The sequence below is a fragment of the Poecilia latipinna genome, unplaced genomic scaffold (assembly GCF_001443285.1).
Source record: "Poecilia latipinna isolate Pla-1442-1.1 unplaced genomic scaffold, P_latipinna-1.0 Scaffold465, whole genome shotgun sequence".
In the NCBI taxonomy this organism is placed as follows: Eukaryota; Metazoa; Chordata; class Actinopteri; order Cyprinodontiformes; family Poeciliidae; genus Poecilia; species Poecilia latipinna.
Genome location: NW_015113081.1, coordinates 407,992 through 429,606, shown reverse-complemented (window position 1 = coordinate 429,606; position 21,615 = coordinate 407,992). Strand labels below are relative to the sequence as shown.

At 40.3% G+C, this 21,615-nt stretch overlaps 1 protein-coding gene across 1 annotated transcript; it reads left to right on the top strand.

Moving 5' to 3' along the window:
• The first annotated feature begins 1,124 nt into the window (after window positions 1–1,124).
• Window positions 1,125–18,228, top strand: wnt11 (wingless-type MMTV integration site family, member 11). Its single transcript, XM_015039209.1, has 6 exons — window positions 1,125–1,390; window positions 3,093–3,262; window positions 6,762–7,006; window positions 9,879–10,156; window positions 10,240–10,532; window positions 16,597–18,228. Exons 2-6 carry the CDS (start codon window positions 3,180–3,182, stop codon window positions 16,769–16,771), a joined length of 1,074 nt encoding a protein of 357 aa, XP_014894695.1. The 5' UTR covers window positions 1,125–1,390; window positions 3,093–3,179; the 3' UTR covers window positions 16,772–18,228.
• The last annotated feature ends 3,387 nt before the right edge of the window (window positions 18,229–21,615 follow it).

Here is a 21,615-nt window from a genome sequence, read left to right as displayed (position 1 = left end):
TCCCCCCAGAATTATCAAACCATGAGAATGTGATAAAAGTTCATGCCTAATTAATAGAGACTGAGAAATGAACCATTACACAGCCTGACAGTAAAACTACATAAATATATAATTTTTGACTGGCAGTTGAAAAGACAAAACATATTGTTAGACAATTTTAGTCCCCGTACAAGGCGTTAGTTACCCTGGTCGTCTAAGGCGTTGGTTCGCAAAGTTGAGACTGGGTATCAATAAATATGGAATGACAATCCTCTGGAGAAAATAATAAAAATAACAGTTGGTAATACATATTCCGGCTAAAAATGTTAGAAGAGACGAAAAACCGCTTCAGGGTGGATAAAACAATATATTAGCTTTGCTGTCTTTGTATCCGTGTTTGGATTATTTACTTTGCAGAAATAAATAAAACGTTTAACTGATTCTCAGAGTAATGAGTGTTGTCCTCTGACATTTTGCAAGTCATAAGCTTAACAGTTTGAGAACAACTGATCTGAGATTTGAGTGGATTTACTGAGCTTCAGTGCTTGGAACAATAACAGGACTTCTGGATCGGCTCGGCGGACTCTTTGGACTCGGATGCCTTTCTGATGCAACATAAAATAGACAAAAGTTTCCCCCTTTCTTTACTATAATACTTAAGTCCCAACAGGGTTTTCACAAATAAATCATTAAAACTCAGTAGTCTTGCAAAACGTTAATTTGCTTTTATTCCCCGAAGAGGACCATAAGATTAAAACTTTAAAACAGGTGTGTCGTTTTAAGAGTAAAAAAATAAGATTCTGATCTAATGCATCATATATAAATAACATTTACATTTACAAGACAATATCTTAGTGGTGACATAATGCAAAGCTCGATAAGACACCACTAAATATCCTCGCAGGGATCTGTAATGGACTTTTACTGGCGTTTGTTAATAAAACCAGAGAAACCATAAAGATGTCACTGAGCAGAAACGTGAACGGACTATTTATCATCAGGGGCTGACTGGAAGTCTGTCCTCTTCAGCTCCCTGTGGGAATATGAAGGTGTTTCGCTCCGGGTCCAAACACCGGTGCAGCCCGCGTTCTTATGCTAATGCGGTTCTGACATCAGCAGTGAGATCAAAGCGGGGCAGGGGTATTTTAGAGCTCAGTCTGCCCCCACTCAGCTCACTTCCACTCCAGCCTCTCTGTCTGTCCCACACACACACAGGCTGCTGGCCGGACACCGCTCACACACACCATGCGTACCTGTCCGGAGCCCATCCACCGCCCCGTCTTGGATTTTACTAAAGCTTCCGGCTGATAGGAACCAGGACAGCTGACCTGAAGGATAACGCGACCCGCTGAGATTTAACTTTTTTTTCCTCCTGGCTGCTTGTGCGGACTTGTGGAGCGGCGCGGTAAAGGTGAGCCGCGGAGACACGGCTGGAGGAAAAGTTCAGCTGCTGCTTCACAGCGCGGTGTTCGGTTTAAATAATGTGCTGCTAAACAGCATCGGCGGAACCGTAAGCTGTAATAAGGTCTTGTTGTCGCGGCGGCAACCTGCAGTTTATCATTTTATGGTAGGTGATGAGACATTCAGATGGAGGTGATTTGAAGTCTTTCGGTAGAATTATTTGGTCTGCTTCGACGGAATGTTTTGTCCTAAAAAGTATTTTTAATTAAATTTTGATTCGTTCATTAACTTTTAAGATGTAGTTAAAACTGTTAAAATGACCACACACACAAAAAAACACGAAACAAAAAAATATGCATCTTTCCTTTAAAAGTAATACAGCCTACTTAGCTAGTCTCCAATTGTTTATCCTAGATATTTTAACTAAGCGTAAACAGAGAATGTAGACTGAAAAGAAAAACTTTCCTCTCTCTCTCCCTCTGTGTGTGTGTGAGAGAGAGAGGGGGGAAGAGAGAGAGAGAGAGTGTGTGTGTGTGTGTGTGCAGACCTACCTTTTAAACAGGAGCTACCTTATTGGGTCAGTCTTGGTCACATGTAAATGTCGGAACGTCATTTAAAACGTAACAAAAGCTTCAAATAGGGTTTCCTCGAGGATTTCTCGTTGTTCCATCGATTAGCTAAAGATTGTATTGTATTTACCTCACAGTGAAAACCTGCAGAGCTTGAATAGCCGCTCCCACACTCTCACAAACACACACACACATAAATCTACACCAAGGCAACAATTAATATCACCCAATTTAGTTAAAACAGCTTCCAAAGAGACTCCGACCAATCAGCGCCGAGCTGCGGACCTCGCGCTTTACGTGCGCGACTTATCAGCGGCGTGCACGTTTCACGCGCTCTCTTCAAAGGCTTTGAGTTTATCAGTGGCTGTTTTTATCAGATCAGGCCTGAGAGGATCTGCCCCGTCCCCCTCTCTCTCTACACAAATCACTGCCTTGATCTGAGCTGCTGTCTTGCTAATGTGATCCTGATCTGGAGCTTCTCACATTTTCCCTTGTGACAATAAATTGAATTAAAGGAGTGAAAATAAACTGAATATACATGGCGTGGTACGGAACAATCCCACACTGCAGATTCCCTTAATTGGAATAAGTAGAAAAATTAAAGTATGACACTATTTGTTTGTGTTCAGTTTCAGATTATGTAAACAGTAAAGTCAGTTTATTATTTTTGGTTGTGCCGTTTTGAGCATGTTTACAGTTGCAGAATAAAGATTTTTGTGAAAATGCAAACTGTTCCTTTGTCTTTAAGTTTCACTGCTGTTGCTTTTGTTTTCCCTGTGTTTATTGGCTGGAACGAGCTCCGGCAGAGGATTTTCCGTGCTGTACGATTGAATACTTGGCCTACAACAGCTGCTAGTGGACTCTGCCTTGAGAAGTTTTTCCCCATATTTGCTTTATTTATGTAGTTTTTGCTCTTCTCTCTGTTTCCTATGTCAACACCCCTTGATATTTTAGAGACGGATTTCACCAAGTAAAATTAAGCCTGAAAATAAAAAGGCAAAATAATCCAAATGGAAAATAGTACGACTTAATGCACTTAGTTAAATTTATCCTAATGTGAATTCTTCAAGTTGAAGTTGCGTTTTACATCTCATGCTGAATTTCTTGTGTGCGTTGCACTGATATTCTCCTGATTTGCTGCAGGACTTTGTGACTGGGGGCCGGGCCATGCGCGTTGACCTCTGAGTGTGAGCTCTTTGTGTTTGCGTCCCGTGTGAACTGGAAGCCATCATGAGGAGCAGCTCTCACATCCTGCCTCTCGGTGTGCTCACTGCTCTGCTGCTGTCTCAGGTCTGCTCGGGCATCAAATGGCTGTAAGTATCCTCCACAATCCTACCGTCTTTGTTCCATAAGCAGAAAGTGTGTGTTTTTTTTTGTTTTTTCCCCAGCAGCTTAACGTGTAAACTGTTTTCACTGAAGATTTGGAACTCTGTTTGCTGGATGTTTTCGGAAAGTGGAAAAGCTCGCGGCAGCTTGGAAACAGACACCAGCTTTCCGTGAATTTCCACTGTGTTTTCTGTGTGTTTGTATCCGATGACGGGGGGGAGAGCGACTGAGCCGCTGGTTATCGAAATTACAAAGGAAATCGTAATTGTTTCATTACTTGTAATGCGGCCTAAAGTAAAATCTTACACAATTTATGCCGCACGTTTTCACGTCGGAGACGGCGAACGTGACGAATTCTGGCGGCAGAAGAAGAACAGGAGGGCAAAATGAGTTGGCGCCGCGGTGGTGTCACCGCTTTCTGTGTGTAGTCTAGTTAGGCCTCAAATTATAAAAAATGGCTCGCTGTAGCTGGAAGACGCAATGCCGAGGCTGATTGCTTTTACTCGCTGTAATGTAAAAGCAAACAACCAATTTTCACAAGAGATTTGGAAAGTCCATAAAATTCCCAGTTTGCTATTTTAGATTTAGTTTATGTTTGAGGTGAACGTTTGCTATTTTCTTCTTCTTTTTTGCAGAGTTTACAGAGATGCACCGATGTGATTTCTGATTTTGTTTGAGCTCAAACCCTCTGCTTTTCATTCTGTGTATTTTCCCGGATAACTTTAATGCATATAAACTCATTTGTGTAAAATGAGCTGGTTTGATAACCTTAAGTGAAAACACAACAACGTAAAGTTGTGTGGTACAATATAGATTTTTAAAATAATAAAAAAAGGACGTTTATAGCATGATTAAATCACTTTTATTTAAATAAAGGGCCAAAAGAATTTCACACTGTTTCTGAAAGAAGACAACTTATTTATTATTACGTTTGGTGCCATTATGATTTTAATGTGTAGACCTAAGCAAAATGAAAAAGGTATTTTTAACTGCTTATTGCACAGAATACGGTCTCGTTTTGCTGTGTGTGTTTTTGGCCGCTCTACTAGTCACACTTTTTGCTGCTTTAGCTTGACAGCCATGGTTTTAAGGCAGCACTACCTTGATAATGAGGCTAGTTGGTTTTGTTTGAAACTGACAGATTAAGCGATCTGAATCTGTCTTAAAGTGAGGGAAAAAGTGTGCAGCAACGGGTTGGGGAGGGAAGCACAGCTCTACTTCTCTCCACAGAGTTGGGAAAAACGCTGAAAGTCTGAAAGACTGAAACAGGTTTCACGGTTTTGAAAATATAACTTTTCAAGTCAGGTTTATCTGTACAGCACACTTCAGCAACAAGGCAGGTTAAAGTGCTTTACGTCATAAGAACATAATGCATGTTTTTTGTTTTTTGCTAGTTTCACCAATTATGAAACCAGAATAAAACATTATATTTTGACAAATGACATCATCACAAATGCCAAAAAAATAATCAGAATCAAATTAGCGGTGAGGGAGGTTGACTTAGAATAATAATAATAAAAAAATAACAATAAAAGTGATGATTAAAACTATTTGTTACTTCTTTTTTTTAGGTAACTGCGTGGTACGGCTTTCACAGCGTCACAAATATTTCTCCTGAAAAATATTCCTATTTGAAATAAGCTTCTTCAGGATGCCACACAGTTAGAGAGGTGTGATTTATATCACTAAACTGCACATAGACACGTCATGTAATCACATTTTCGAATTTACCGATATTTGTTGATGCTCTCGCGAAAAAACTGTAAAAAAACAAAACATTTACATTAACTGGAATTTCTCGTGACAACAATAAATCAAAATTCTTATCATGACAACAAATCTGTCATGATAATTGATACAACCCCTAAATAAAATATTAAAGATATATATTGATCAACGTTCCAGTTATCACAAATGAAGGGGAAAGCTTCGATTTAAAATAACTCAGTGTTTCGACAGTTTTGCTATTTTCTATTAGTGAACCTTAAAAACTGAACACTGCCTGTTTGGCTCTGACTCTGGGGATGCAGAGTAGAACCTTGGTATTGTGTAAAATTTGTTTCAACGGAAAAACAACAAAACAAAACGAGAAAATATGCATCAGTTCATGCATCAAAACATGCGTTACTTCCAGTTTCAATCACCGGCTGATTGATTCCTGCATCACTGTGTGTGTCTGTCGTGAATCCTCGCCGTTGTGCGTTCTCCGTGGCTGCAGTGCGCGCTGGCAACACCTCAGCAGGTGTGCCGGTGAGAAGCCTGGATGCCATGTGGTGAATCTAAGTGGGAAAGCTGCAGAGCCCCGATCGCGCTCAGCAGCACAACTCAAAACAGATGCAGCTGTAAACACCTGCGAGTGCTGGCTCGGTTCGAGCCCGGCTCAGTCGCACCGAATCGCCAGGCACATAGCGGCGGCCCCCCTAATGCGGAACAGGCGCTGCGAGCTCGGTCCCTAACCTGCTTTAATGTCTGAGATCGTTACAAACCGAATCCGTCCAACTTCTCATTGTCTGTGCTCTGCTGATTCATGTCAGACTGAAGCCGCAGAGGACCACACTTCCTGCGCTGGGAGCTTCTCTGGATGTTTTCTTTCACTTTTTTCTTCTTTTTTTGGCACATCTTCAGTGTTTGAACAAAAGAAAATGCCTGCGCCAAGACGAAGTCACTTGTATTTTATGAATATGCATCTGACTTTACTTTGCAGGGTGTGATAGACCCGTGCTTTTCTGTCTGTGCGTGCCAGAGCAGGGGTTAAAGTGTAGGCAAAGACAGAAATCAAACACTTGGCACAATGCAAGGAATAAATCTCGCAATTTTATCCTCATAAAAGTAATACTTTCACACATCAAGCAATCAATATATTTTAACCATCACTATAATCAAAATATGCGGAGTAATCCAGTCAACAATAAGCTATAAATCAGTTAATCCCATTATAAATTAAAATGAGAGCAATCATTTACATTTGCGTGCTTGTTTGTCTCGTTTGCTTAATCTTTAAAGAGATGCTCCACTTTAATGTTATTAAAAAGCCGCCATTTTTGAAAAATGCTGCAAACATTTCACATGGTACAAAGTTTTCACATTGTTTTGGTTTTACAAAAGTCCAAACAGGCAGTTTTGCCAGTTTTCCCTGGCTGAGTCTCATGTTTTGAAGGGCAATTTTGTATTATTTTTACTCCATAATCAATTGTATTTATTGTTTCGGTTGGTTCATGTATTTGCTTTGGATGTTTAAAATGTCTTCCAGTTTCAGAAATAAATGTCAGAAATCAATGTTCTTTTTTTCAATCTTTGAGAGGTGTACTTGCATCAATATGCCATTATTATTATTTTAAGAGTTAGAAAAATGGTCTCAAAACGACAACATCATCGTTTTTTATCTTCTGGCCAAATGCGCTAACATTTCAGGCTTAACACGGAGCATATCACGAGAACACACTGACTGAAAGTGCGTTTGTCTTTTTTTTCTCTGGCTGTTTGCAGAGCGCTGTCACACACACCCGCCTCTAGACCCGTCAACCAGACGCAGCACTGCAAGCTGCTCCCCGGCATGGTGTCCTCCCAGGCGCAGCTGTGCCGCAGCAACCTGGAGCTCATGCAGACCATCATCCAAGCCGCCCGCGAAGTCAAGAAAACGTGTCAGAAGACGTTCGCCGACATGCGCTGGAACTGCTCCTCCATCGAAATCCCCGTCAACGCCACCAAGTATCGGCCGGACCTGGAGAGAGGTACGGCTGGCGTCGAGAGAGAGAGAGAGAGAGAGAAACCGCTGTGTTTCAAACACGGATGGGCATTTATCGTATCGTTTATCACTTATCGTGATAAGTTCAAATTATTGCCCATATTATTAGTTTTACTATTTTCTTCACAGTTTTTTTTCATTGAGATTATCAATAAACATCAATAAATTTGGAAAATATGATTAAATTAAATTACTATGTGCATTTAGTGACACTAATCATACTTCTTTCTTTGACTGGTGTCCTAAAGAAGCACATCACACATTTTTTCGAGAGCAGTATTTGTGTTTGTGGAGCTCTGATTGCTGCGCCATGCAGTCACAGCTAAAGTTCCCCTAAAAGAGAATGAATAAATTATTATTTTTTGTCAATTTTATCATTATCACAATAGTACCACAAAATATCGTGATACAATTTTAAGTCCACATCGCCCAGCCCCTGTTCCAAATCAAAGCAAATATTTAAAGCCAGACTCGTTTGGATTAAAAGCACGCTTTCCATGATCGCTGTATAATTTTGCTGCCAGGAAAATAATTCCCATCGCTTTAACACGAAGAACCCGTAGAAAGGAATTGAACCGAGGCTGTTACTTGGTGTGGTAATTTGGCTTGGTATGTCTGAAAGGCTCAGTTTTCTCAGGCCGCATGCCTGCTTGAACTGCAGTTTGATCCAGCAGTTTCCCATCGCCAGAGAACCTTGAAACAGTCAGTGGTAGTTTCAGGGACGGCGCGTCGGGAAAAGCGAGGAGGCGTTTTGGGGCGTACAGCGCTCATTGAACAGGACATGGCTGCCTTGGGGTAAACGAGCAGTCTGCACCGGACAGGAAATGGCTCATCGCTGACCGGGCCTGGCTTTGATCTAACCGTGATTTCTTCCCGTACCTCCGATTGCTCCCATGCTTTGACATAATGTGTGCGCACGTCACTGCCAATCACATCGGCGCTCACTCTACATTACAGCATGAGAACCAGTCGTTGTGCATGCAGGTCTCTGCTTTTTTGCTCTAACAAAACCAAAGAAAGCACTTAAGAACAGTTAGAACAGACATTAGAGAGGCAGAATAAGAAGCAGAGCGGGTTTAAATATGGCAATCAAAAGTGGGCTTTTTATCCTTTTTCCTTGATATTTTCATCTGAGCATCTTTAAATGAGTGAATCGAGATGAAAGCTGCAATGTAATGCTTTTAATTGTTTTTATACAGAGCCTTGCAGAGGCAGGCCTTAAGTCAGGGGTGTCAGACTCATTTTCATTTTGGATCACATCAAGATTGGATCACAAAACAGTCGGCTGCGGCAAATTGTATCTATAAAACCCATTAACTAACTGTTAGACTGTTAATAAATAGCTGCCTCTGTTTGATGAGTTCTTAGAATTAAATATTTGTGAAAATAGAAACTTATTGAAGATGAAAACATTGATTTCATTCATAAAATGATGTTTAAGCACACAACTGTTTTTTTGAAGTCTCTAGCACAAAGAGGTCCACATAAAAAGTTATCGTGGGCCCGATTTGGCCCCTTTTCTGTGAGTTTGACACATCAGTTTTCTAAGAGTGAAATCTGAAAAGTGTGGTGTGCATTTGACTTTACACCCCAGCTCAGTCAACTCATGATAGAGCCACATTTTGTTGCATTTACAGCTGCATGTCTTTTAGTGTATGTCTCTAACAACTTTGCACATCTAGGCACTGAATTTTGTACCTAATCAAACCTCAAGCTCAGTCAAGCTGGCAGGAGAGTCTGTGAATAAACGTTGATGAGGTCACTGTAACACCTGAGCATGGTTTGATTCAAATATATTTTCTTACTGCATGTCAGTGGTTGTTGTCCTGCTGGAAGGTGAAGCTCTATCCCCTTTTGCAGCCATTTTTAAATCCAGCATAATTATTTGCTGGATTTAAAGAAGAAAAACATTTGTGTTTTTCTTCTTGCAATAAAAATAATTGATGGTAGTGGTTGTTGAGTTAACACAATGTGAAAATGTTGCAGGAGTGTGATGACCTTTTCAAATAAAATGTGTCTCCCTATGTCAGGGTGTACAAAGTTTTTGTAAACTTGAGGGCACTGAATAATTTTATTGTCTGTTATTTTCTTATCTTCTGAACAATTAAATGCAAATTTAATAATTTGCTGAAACAAAGTGGAAAAGAACAAATTATTGTAGGTAGAAAAAAGGGTATTTTCTCCTAATACAGGGAAGTTGTTCTGTTTCGGAACTTTCTGGGTGAAATGTTTTATAATTTGTTGGTCCAGAAAATGTTTTTAATCTATTTTTAGCAACAAATACAAAAACTTTAATGCCCAAGTTTGTACTTTTGAGTAAATAGTTGCTGGACGTTTGTGACATGACTTGGGCTGCAACTAACGATTATTTTAGAAGTCGAGACAATAAATCGATAAAGATATTAGTTAGATTTTCCATTTAACCACTTAGGTCTTTTTTATATAATATATAATATATTAGAAACACAAACAATAAACCAAATAATTCAAGAGAAGAAGATAAACATTTTATTGCCTAAAATGCTGTGGCAGGTGAAATTAAAACTGTTCCACTTGAGGAGTTTGGATAGAACACGTGTGCAGTCAAAAATGATTTATTGTAAATGCAAAATATATATGCATATATTTTTCAAATTACTGATCTGAATGTGCTGATATCATCTCAATGCAGTTAGCGATCAATCGATTAGTAAATTAGTTGACGATTATTTCAATAACTGATTCATCACAATTAATTGTTTAAGCCCTAAATCATGATATTAAAATAAAAGTTAAAAAACAAGTAAAAAAAATTAGGTCCATTTGCGGCCAGAGAGGCCACACAAACGTTGTTCCTAATACTCTGATGCGTCTCTCAGGAACGAGGGAGGCCGCCTTTGTGTACGCGTTGTCGGCGGCAACCATCAGCCACACCATCGCCCAGGCCTGCACCTCCGGGGATCTACGCACGTGTACGTGTGGCCCCATCCCCGCAGAGATCCCAGAGCCCGGCTACCGCTGGGGCGGCTGTGCCGACAACCTCAACTACGGCCTCTTCATGGGCTCCAAGTTTTCAGACGCCCCCATGAAGATGAAGCGCTCCGGGTCCAGTGCCAACAAGCTGATGCAGCTTCACAACAGCGAAGTCGGGAGACAGGTAAGCGGGTGTTAGAGAGGAGGAGTTCTGCACAGTTGTTCTTTCTAGATGTGGTGAGTTAATCCAGATTCGTTGGTGTTCAGGCACTGAGAGAGGCGCTGGTGATGAAGTGTAAATGCCATGGTGTTTCTGGGTCCTGCTCCATAAGGACCTGCTGGAAAGGCCTCCAGGACCTCCGGGAGATCGCCATGGACCTGAAGTCCAAGTACCTGTCCGCTACCAAGGTGGTTTACCGGACCATGGGCACGCGCAAGCAGCTTGTCCCCAAAGACATTGATGTCAGGCCGCTGCGGGAGAATGAAATGATCTATTTGCACAGCTCCCCTGACTTCTGCAGCAAGAACGAAAAACTGGGTTCTGTTGGGACGCAGGACAGGTAAGAGCAGCATTTGGGTTTCTGTCTCTTTCATTCCTAAAACGACCTGTGCAGCTCCACGTACCGTTACTGTCACTGTCACTGTCGCAGCAGTGAGGCAAAATACCACAAATTAGCCTGCCATCTGATTTACTCAAAAGTATAAAGTGTTAAAGTACTGATCCAAAGGCTTTTATTTAATCTGAAAAGTAAAAGTATTAATCGGCTTAATCATGATGATTAAAATAATCAACTAATCTATTATTTGATTTGTAGTTACAGTATATTTGTTAAAAAAAAGGCACTTGCTGAAAAATAACATGTCCAGAGCAGTAATTAAGCCAAAAATGTAATACATTTTGCACTACTGATAAAAAGAAAATAAAGCTTTAGTTTCACCAAGTTTTGTAAAAATAAATAAAAAAAAATAAAATAAAATGTTCCTATTAAGCAACTTTTGCTTTCTAAATGCGAATCAGTTAATCTAAAAAAAATAATTAGCCTACACTGTACTGATGCTAAGTTGTGCAGAAAGGACAGAGCTTTTCACATGTTAATATTAAATGCATCTTTTTAGCTGCAGATGCATCGTTTGCAATGATCAAGCAAACAATAAATGAATGATAAGTTATTGAATTTTATTAACTGAAACTCACATTTTAGCGCATAAATTTGAATTTGTTTTTTTTGTTTGTGCGTCTTTTAATCTATTTTTGTAACCATCTGCTTAGCTTGTATCGATCAAGAAATGTTTCCAAACAGCTGATTTATTTTCTTCTCAATCTTCTAACCAAGCGATCAGGGCTGAGTTGTTTTTAACCAGCAGTGCTCAGAAAACAGGTGGGAGACGGTGTTGGCACCAACTCACTGATCCACAGGAACTAACTTTTATCTCCATCATCTCAACATGAAAACTTTAGCCGTTAATGACTGAAACTGTAGAGGCGTGTTTTTCAGATCAGGATAAAAACTCACCAGCCTTTTTATAACTTGTGGACCTTTGGAGTTTTGTGGAGGGACAGAGCGAAGCATTTCTAATGGGCTGCATTTTTTCCAAAATAATCATTTTGTCATATCACTTTGAAGTAGTCAGTTCATATTTTATGTTAACTTGAATCATAATGGATTTTAAACCATCAGCGCTTGATTAAAGCCATCTGTGGAGAAGCAAAGAAAGAGAGAAGAAAAGAAAGAAAGAAAAGGAGGAAGGAAGGAAAGAAAGAAAGAAAGAATAAAGAAAGTAGAGCCTCCTCTGACTGAACTGATTATAATACGGTTTCACAGTGTAAATGCTGTAAAATAATCACATTTATGGCTATAACCTCGGGATTTAATCACGCCCACAGCTGTTTCATCTCTTCTATCGCCACAAAAACAAAAGAACACGGAGGTCTAACATGTAGTTTCTATAACAACATTATCACTTATAGCTTTATTACATAAAAGCACGACTCTTAATCTCGTGATTTGCCTGTACGGCTTTGTGGCTCCGTCTCGGACTCCCCGGTGGAAACGTTAACCACGTCGAGCGTTTGTTTTTTAGTTCGCCCAAAGAACCTTGACGAGGTCCGGAGATAAACGCTACAGTTTTTAGCACAGCTTTTTGCTGGAGGCATCACTGTTCAAAGCAATGTTTGAGGTAAAAAAAAACAAAAAAAACAAATCCATCATAACCTCCGATGGGTTCTGGGTTAGATTTGTAAGCGTGACTCATATCAGCACCAGACAAAGGAGGAAATGACCAGTCCCGAACGTCTGCTCATCCAGGAAGTGAGCTCCAGCGAAACGCCGCCCGCCGTGCCTTTCAGCGGCGTTTATTTTCCAGGCCCGGCTGATAAAAAGCGGAGTGCCGTCTGCGTTCCCCACCGCCCCCCCGTCTGAGCATGTGCCGCTGAAAAGGCCACTGTGAATGGAGCGCTTGTGTTGTTATCTAAAACAATTACTAATGGAGTTATTCTTAGCGCCGAGGGCCCCTGGAGCTGATATTGCTCTGAGTGGGCGGCAGAAACGGGGATCTAGCCAGCGGCGGTCAGAGATAAAGATGGACCCACGCCGTTCTCGTTTTCGGAGAAGACATCAGGCAGGAGAGAACCCGTAGAATCCCAGATTTAATTAAAAGTCGCTAATTTAAACGTCTCTGTTGCAGAGGATTACAAACAAAGGAGTGGAAGCAAAAAGTCCAGATTGGCTCCTGTGTCGACGTTTTGTTTCCTGTTTTTTACGGATCACAATGAATCTTTCATCCTTCAGGAGGCAGAGGATGGTACCTTGGTATGGACGCCATCACTGCCATATTAGGGCCGTCTGAGCAGCTGACAGATTTGTTTTGTTGTAAATGTCATATAGAACACATGACTGTTAAATCATGAGTCCTGCAGTCTTGTGCCACTTATCACAGATAAGCAGAGGACCGGCTTAATGTGGAGGACACTTTCAGAGTGCAGTGCATGGCGATAACACACCAGAAACACAGCTTATAACATCATGCTTTATACTCACAAGTGTTTACACTATGACCGCCACGTCGTTACTGGCTGATACTCGACCTGTTGGGCATGTGTGACGCTCTCGTTTTCTTGAGCTGAGATTTGTTTTTAAGATTTTAAAGAAAGCCAATAGTTCCTATCTTGAAACTGAACGTGAAGAATGCACTTCACTTATAACTGTTATTGTTTTCTATAACTATATTTTTTTTGTATTTCATTCATTTATTCATTTGTTTTTTGACTTCTGAGGCCAGGTGAAATCTGTGGTGAAAAAGCACCAGGAGCCACAAATAGACCCCAGAAATTTGCATTTTGGTTTGATTGTAATGCAGCAGGATTGTCATTCAAGGTAGCATTAAAAAGATCTAAAAACGTTTTAAACTTGACTTGCTGAAACTTGCAGATACCATATATAATAGGCCACAGCTAAAAGTTAGTTGTTCTATGTTATTTCAGAGAGGTCTGCAGAGCAATGGATGTTGTTCTGGGAGTTTTGGGGGGGCAGTCCGGTCTTGGGAAAGTTCACCTCTGTGTCATGATTTTTAGTGATATTTTAGTGACTAAGGTCACCGAGAAGTTAAAAATTTGACTGTAAAATATTTTTTAAATGATTTTTGTTCTGTGTTGCTTTATTTGGACCTATGACAGATGTCTGAAGCACAGAGGGGGTATTATGTATTTTCCAGACACACGGTGCCATTTTATAGCACAATCAATTAACTATGTGACCTTCAGTTGTTATGAAAATACTGTCTATACAGAAAAACTATTTTAAAATATTACAGCCATTTCTGACGCCTTGAAATTGGCCTCTGTCTCTTTAAGAAGCTCCTACTATTTCCGACACTCCATCTTTAACATGTCAGCACAGCAATACTTCTCTGTGATGCCGTTTGCAGTTGTTATTAGGAATGTTGTAGTTTGTATGATAAGCTCAGGTGTTTGCTAACCTGTGGGTAAATAGGCGGAGCATTGTATGAGCAGGCATTTAGGCACTTCTGATTGGTTGCCATGGGATAATGATTTCTGATACATGCACAAATGTATCAGAGCAAAACTCCAGTTAAGTTTTTGAAGAGGGAATAACGTTATAAAATGACATAACGCTCTAAAAAGTCAACTTTGAAAATTATGCCCCTGTTAAGAGGACATACATGAAAAAATAATAATAATATTGGATGGCATCTATTGATACCAAAGCTAAAATTGTCCAGAACTAAACAGTTTGTGTTCTCCCACATAAAAAAATCACCAGAGGAAATTGCTGCCTCTCTGTAGCCATCTAATTTCTGATTTCAAGCGTGCCAGCAGTAATCTGCGTATTTCTTTTCTTAACACCATAGTTAACTTTGTTCTTCCCTTTCTGCCAGCTAAAAAAAACAAACTATCGCCTGCTTAGTGAAAATCCAAGTGGGATTCTGCCAGCATTCCCAATAGATGAAATGGGATCACTTGCTGCATTGACTTGTCATGTCCTGGAAAGACCTGATATTTTGACCTTGAGCAGAATCCTGATGTTTGCATCTAGCCCTGCAGACGTTTTGTCCTCTTTCTCCTGACTCTTCTAACCAGTGTGGCGGCCCGCTGGCTCCCTCTGATGCAGCAAACCTGACGCTCTCAATCCTCGCTCTCCCTGCCTCCCTCCTGCAGCGGTCATTAGTTTAGAGGCTCTTTTACCCGGCTGGTCATTAACACCCCGCCACCATAAAACCAAACAGTTACGTTCGGAGGGGCGAGCCAAAGAAAGGGAGGGTCGTGTCCCGTTTGATTTATGACAGGACTATTCTTTGCTCATTCGGGATGCCTCCGGGCCTCTGGAATGAGAGGCGCCAAAGCAGCCATTGCTCAAAGACAACAAAATGGACGAAAAAAATGTCTGGAATAAAGAGAGCACGAAAGGTTAAAGCCCAACAGTCGGTCACAACCTCTCAGAAGATTATCGAAGGGCCTGCGAGGGGGCGCAGGAGTTTTTTTTTTTAAGAATTACAGTGTAAATTAACCCTTTCATGCATGAATTATGATCCTTTGTGTCAGGATTTTTTTTCCAATTTTTTAAAAATTATTTTCTTAAGGCATAAAAAAGGTAGGAAAAATAAATAAATAAAATGTTTTCATTTTATTTTTTTAGGTGATCAACTGTAATTTTCTCCAAATACAAAGTTGTTATTTGAAAAATACATCAGTAGTGTTGTTCTTCAGGGCTTATCTGATGTCACAATATTTTTTTTACCTGCCAGAGTCGTCTACAGTAGAAGGAGGGACCGGGTCGGTTCCCATGCTTTTTTGTCTGTTGGCCATATTGGATTTAACAAAGATAATTTCTTGCATTTGCAGCTGATGGCCAGCAGTTGATGGTGTATTTTATGATGCATTAGTGTCCACTTCAGTGGTCTGTGTGCATTTAAAACATAAAAATCCACAAGAAGTACAAGAACATGGCTTTTAGACAGCTGTCCACCGTAGTGACCACTGTGCATGAAAGGATTAATTGAGTTGAAAGGGATTTAAAAAACATTCATTCACCTCATTCTAACTAGAGATAGAAAAATCTATTTTCCAAAGACGGAAACATTTTTAGGTACAATCCTCTGAAACCCCTTAAAAAGTGTTCAGAGATCAGCTTCTGCTATAATTCAGACGTTCTGTAATTGATTCCAGACATAGGAGCAGTTTGTAGCAAAGACCTCTTCCTCAGTTCAGATTGGACCCTCGGGACCACGAGAAGGTATAGGTAAAATCCCACCGTCTGGTGGTCGATTTAGCTTAGCAGATACGTACGTAGATTTCCAAAAATGGATTTATAAATCTGTGATTTAGTCTTCTGGTAGAGACCAGCTCAGAGAAAAAAAAATCTGTGGAGAGAGCTTTGAGATTTGTTATAAGTCTAAGACAGCCATGCTAGGCCGAGTCTAACATGCAGACAATGAGATGCATGTTTCCAACTTGTACAACCTCTTATAAGCTATTCTTCCCTGGCTTCAAATGGGAACAGGGTTGATTTCTGGGGTTGCACTGATTACAGTTTTCTGAATACCGATTTTTTTTTTAAACCGATACCAAATTTGGCTGCCGCAGATTTTTTTGTTTGTTTGAAAAGTCTCTAAATATAGCGACAATAGTTGCAAAGTTGGCATCGGTGGGGTGACTGTTGTTAACCAGACGTGTTAAGCATTCTTAAAACAAACCTGCTTATACAATCAGACCCATTCAATAAATTAAAACATTAAAAAGTTAACTTATGTCAGAGACTGTATCAGTCTTTATGCATGTTAATTACAATAATTTTCTGCTTACGGCCAATAAAAACGTTTAAAATTAGAATAGTGCATAGACCATTAAAAAAAACTACTTTTAAAAACAGAAACGTTCATGAAAAGTATGTTTAATACCTGCTTAAAGGTTATTTTTGTAGTTGTACTGTCATTGTTTGCTAAAACCAAACGTACCTTCAGTACTCTTTCAGTTTGCTTTTGTGTGTTGTGCCATAACATATTTTTATTTTTGCTATTTTAGATGTGAAAATGTTTTATTTTAAAATATTTTCACTGAGGGGGAGTCTTCCCATTTTTTTTATTTTATTTTTCTTTTTGTTTTTGCAGGCAGTGCAACAAAACATCCGTCGGCAGCGACAGCTGTGACCTGATGTGCTGCGGCCGCGGCTACAACCCCTACACGGAGACGCTGGTCGAACGCTGCCACTGCAAGTACCACTGGTGTTGCTACGTGACCTGCAAAAAATGTGAGCGCAACGTGGAGAGATACGTCTGCAAGTGATCCACTGGCGGGCGGCCCCCCCGTCGAGCCCTCTCTCCCTCCCCAGGCTACAGATTAACCAAAGCACTACAGTACCCAGAAGGCTCCAGTCTTCAGCTTTAGCATGCGTATCTCGACAAGAGTTGGTATATTCTTGTGCAGTATCCGTATCACGTTTCATCTCCAAAACTTCCAACTGGGCTTCAAGGTTTGTTGATGGGAAAAGTGTGGAAAGAGGACCGTCCTAACGGGTGTTATCAGCTGTCATGTTAGTAATCGTAACCCCTCACCCTGTGACAGAGGTACGGAAAGCCAGTTTAAACATATCTCTAGTAAAAAGAAATAATATTGGATATTGGATTTTATGCTGGAGGATATGTTTGGCCTCCTTCCCTGGATATCAAAGGGCTCTCATGGATTCAGATTTTTTTTTTTTAGGTACTATCGAAACTACTTTTTCTTTTCCTCTGGAGCAATACCCCACAGAGGAACACAAAGGGAAAACCTCACATACTTTTCAATCACGGATCATTTCTGTGGTTGATGCCTGGGACTCGTCACGTGCCCCGCCTGGACCATGACGTGCCTGATTCCCTGTGGAACGAGAGAAGAAATCAAAGAACTTTGTGAAACGGTGCATTATCTCAATTTCATGCAGGCAGATCAAAATATATTCTATTTTTCAGAGCATATGAGCGTAACTCATGGGTTTTGTAAACCACTTTTGCGTGGGTGTATATACTGTTATTTTGTATACTGAAATAAAGAAATAAGTATTTATAAAATATCCCATAGCCTCACAGACTCTTTGCATTTTAAATTAAACACCATTAAGAGTCATGTTGTTTCATACCATTTAAAGCAGCTGCAGTATATTTTGTATTAAAGCAGATCATCTCAGCATTTCCTCACAGACATATTTATACCACTTGACCTTTAATATTATTTACTGGACTTTAATGTGAGAGACCAACACGAGGCAGTGCATGATTGTGAAGTGGATGGAGACTGATAAATGGGTTCAAATAAAAATCTGAAAAATGTGGTTTGGATTTGAATGAATTCTCTCTGCGTCAACGCTTTGGTTGAGAACAATTACAGCAGCAGCAAATCTTCTGGGGTATTTTTCTGCGTGTTTTGCACATCTAGAGATGGACATTTAAGCCTTTTCTTCCTTTCCAATCAGCGCAGGCTCACTCAGACAGTACAGAGAGATTATTTGAACAGTTGATGTATGCTTAAGATTGCTGTCCTGCTGGAAATTTCCTTCTGACCAGCTTCCCTCTCCATGCGGCAGAAAAGCCGGTAAAGCGCTAATAGCTGACATAATTGTTCTCTTCACCTTTGCTAATTTTAAAAACGTTTAGTGCTCTTTGCGTCCATTAAATTATAATTTCAGGACAAATCCTAAAATCGCTAATTTCCTTGACTGTTTTGCAAATTTCCCATTTAAAATAAAGTTTGACGTTGGTGTTTAAGTTTTGGTCACATAGACGTTTATATTCATGCTCTTCTTTTTTAAGATTATGTATCCTGCTTATGCAGCTCTTCTGTTTCCTCTCCTCAATTTCTCTGTTTTCCCCATATGACTTTATGTCAAATAAAAAATGCACTGGAACAAAATAAAACATGGACGGTGATATGAAGATATAGAGCATGTAAGTTATAATGTCAAAATTAAACTGGTGCTCGAGTGAAATCATTTGATTTGAAGCAGATGAAGCAGAAGCTTCATCATTAGCTTCTGCTAAATAGCATGTTGATGTAGCAGTTTAGCGTTAGCGCAGCTAATGTTTATGAGTTAGCACAACTAACCATTTATTTAGAGGGGCCACCACCATTTTTTATTCACAATTATTCACTTCTTTATGTTGGTCTATCACACAAAAGCCCAATGAAATACACTGAGGTTTCTGGTTCTGCAGTGATGAGACATGAAAAGATTTGTAACTGACTTGAAGGGTTCAACCTGACAGGCTGTTTGGATTATTCAACTGAACGTTTTGCCTTCTTATAAAGCATTAATAAAGCAACTATCTTATCTTTAGCCTTAACTCCTCAGCTTCCTATCTGTGTGAGACCCCCACTTCTGGCTGTAACATGAAAAGAAGTCAAGTTGATTTTTTTTTTTTTTTGCTAACATAAAGGCTTAGTTCTGCCTGCCTGAAACAACAGTCCTCTAAGGGGGCTGCTTATGATTTTTAGTGGTAGATTTCTAAATTTATGAAAGCTGAAAAATTCAGAGTATTTCCCTTCCCTCGCTAAAAAGAATCAATCTTATGCGAACCTCCTCACCAGCACTTTTTTTTTAAAACCGCATATTCAATGACTAAGGAGTTGCTTCACAGCTGTAATCATCTTCTTTTTTTCTTTTATTGCGTTCTTGGCTTCAAACCCAGGTTAAGCGGATCCCATTAGGCGGATCTATTTCAGGTAATGAAAAGAAATGTGACTCCACATCCAAAGCCAAGGCCCTGAATACACAAACTTATTTAATGTTCCAACAGGAAAGCAATGACGATGCATGCTAACAATGTGACTGGGTGTTGGAACCGAGCAGCAAATGCTTAGAGGGCTCACACCGACAGAGATGAGTTTAACAGGGAGGGCATCGTTTATTTTGGGGCCGGGAGGGAAGGAAATCAATCTACGTAGCTGAACATAGACAACAACACAGTAGATTATAGGCTATTTGTTAGCAAGCTTAACGTTCTGTATAGCTCGTCATCTTTTAGCTAACATTACCAGCATCCAACAGCTTTACTCAACTCATTCGGTTATTTTGGGGGGAAAACTGTGCCAAGTTCTTTGTTGGTTTTGCGGCCATGATTCAAACACACACCTGCGTAGCTCTGCACAGCAGCAGGGTTACGACATGTTAACAACGGATTAAACAGTTTTTGCTGCTGAAAAAAGGGACAAAGGACACAGATATGGGAAGTGCGGAAGCCCCTACTGTATCAAATCGAAACACGAATAACAGAGAGTTGGCCACTTATAGGTAAAAACAACAAACAGCTTCCAGTCCAGGTGGCACGGCTGAATCCATGGCGCTGGGTCTGTACAGCAACAAGCTAAAGGCTTTGGAGGTGGTGTTGAGTCTGGGTGGGTGATTGGTGGGGTTGTTGGGACTTCTTTCTGTCTGTACCCAGACCTGCATCATCAACCCCAAGGACTCTTAAATCATCAGCATTCCTTATGTTTCTATCAGGAGAAAATAGCTGATGACTCCTTCGACTGCTCTCAGTCACTTATAATTCATCCTTGTAGAAACTGTTTTAACCCGCCACCTTCTGCACTACAGCTGTATCTGTGACTGACAATGAGGAACATTATTGTACATGAAATTATATTATTTGCATTTAAATATGTTATTGAATGCTTTGGAATAGATACATTTTACATTTATTTTAAATAATTTGCAGTCAGTTTATAGCAATATTCAAAAAATTCCTTCATTCATCCTGAAATCATTTAAACTGCCAATATGGCTTGTGAAAAAGGCCCTCACATTTGATTGGTTAAAGCTGCAGAAGGTAAAAAAAAAAAAAAAGGTTTTTATATATTTTTTAATGGTTGAAGCGGTCACCATGTAGTATGATATGAGACAGATAATCTGTGAAGAAATTAAGATCCTCTGCCTTCTCCGAGTGCTAACTAGAAAAACCAATCAAAGCCAGGAGGAGGTTCTTAGTGCTGTCAATCACTCCTCTGTGTGCAGCTGCTCATTCCTTTTCCTTCCCGCCTTGCTCTCTGTTATGCTCCAGCTAGCACAGCCTGCCATGAATGCTCAGTTAACATGGCAACCGGTCACGACAGATAAACTGTTTTCCTGTAAAGCAAAGTTGTTTCTTTGCCTTTAGCACATTCAGCAGCGAGATTTCTTCAGACAGCTCAGGGAGGATGTGGAGGAGCACGATCTTTCCACAGATAGTCTCATAACAAACTGTCACGACACGGTGACAGTTTTAACAAGCGTGTTAAAAACATATATATTTTTTTAAATAAAAGTTACATTCTGCGACTTTAAGGAGCCACTATCATGATGCAAACATGCAAAATTCAATTTTTGGATGTTTTGTCTCCAAGATTACTCCGGCCAAGTCCAGTCTCTCACTTGACAACCCACCCACTTCATTACAAGACAACGCTAAAGTTTGTTCTGTTGGATTTACCGCTGCATAATGGCTGCTGGACAACAAAAATATTTTATCATCGGCTGCAATACAGAGCACTTGTCCATGAGTTTCCTCCCAGTCACGGAGAACAGAGCTGCATGGCCTCATTTTACTTTTGCTTGCAATGTCCCTGGGATATTGCCAAAGAATGTTGTAGTTTGCACAAATCAGTTTAGGAAGGAGTCCTTTGAAAACTACCAACAATAGTCGGACTTAGACGGAGGATTCTGTTCCTGTTATTGGTGGCAATGTAAATATGTAATGATGTCTCGTGTGTCCCACCGGGAGGAGATCCAGAGGAAGACCAGAGACACGCTCGAGGCCTGGAGGGTCTATGTTTCTCGGCTGACCTGAAAACGCCTCGTGGAGGAGCTGACCCAAGTGGCAGGTGGAGAGAGAAATCTTGGAAAGTTCTCTCTTCTTAGGCTAATGCATACACATAAGATCCTACAGCTCTCATCCTGAGACGTAATGTAAATTGTTTAATGTTGGGAATGTCTTCTGCCGTGTTTTTTACCCTAAAGCCAAGCATGAGGTTTGACTAATTCCCTCACACCTCCTCTAGATTAGATAGTGCTCCCACCTGACCTGCTTCAGTGTGGAAACGCTGGACATCGCCGAGTTACCCTCCTGAGCAACCACCGTTATCATCAAGCCGTGAAAGTATTCAGCTGACCTCAGCCTCAC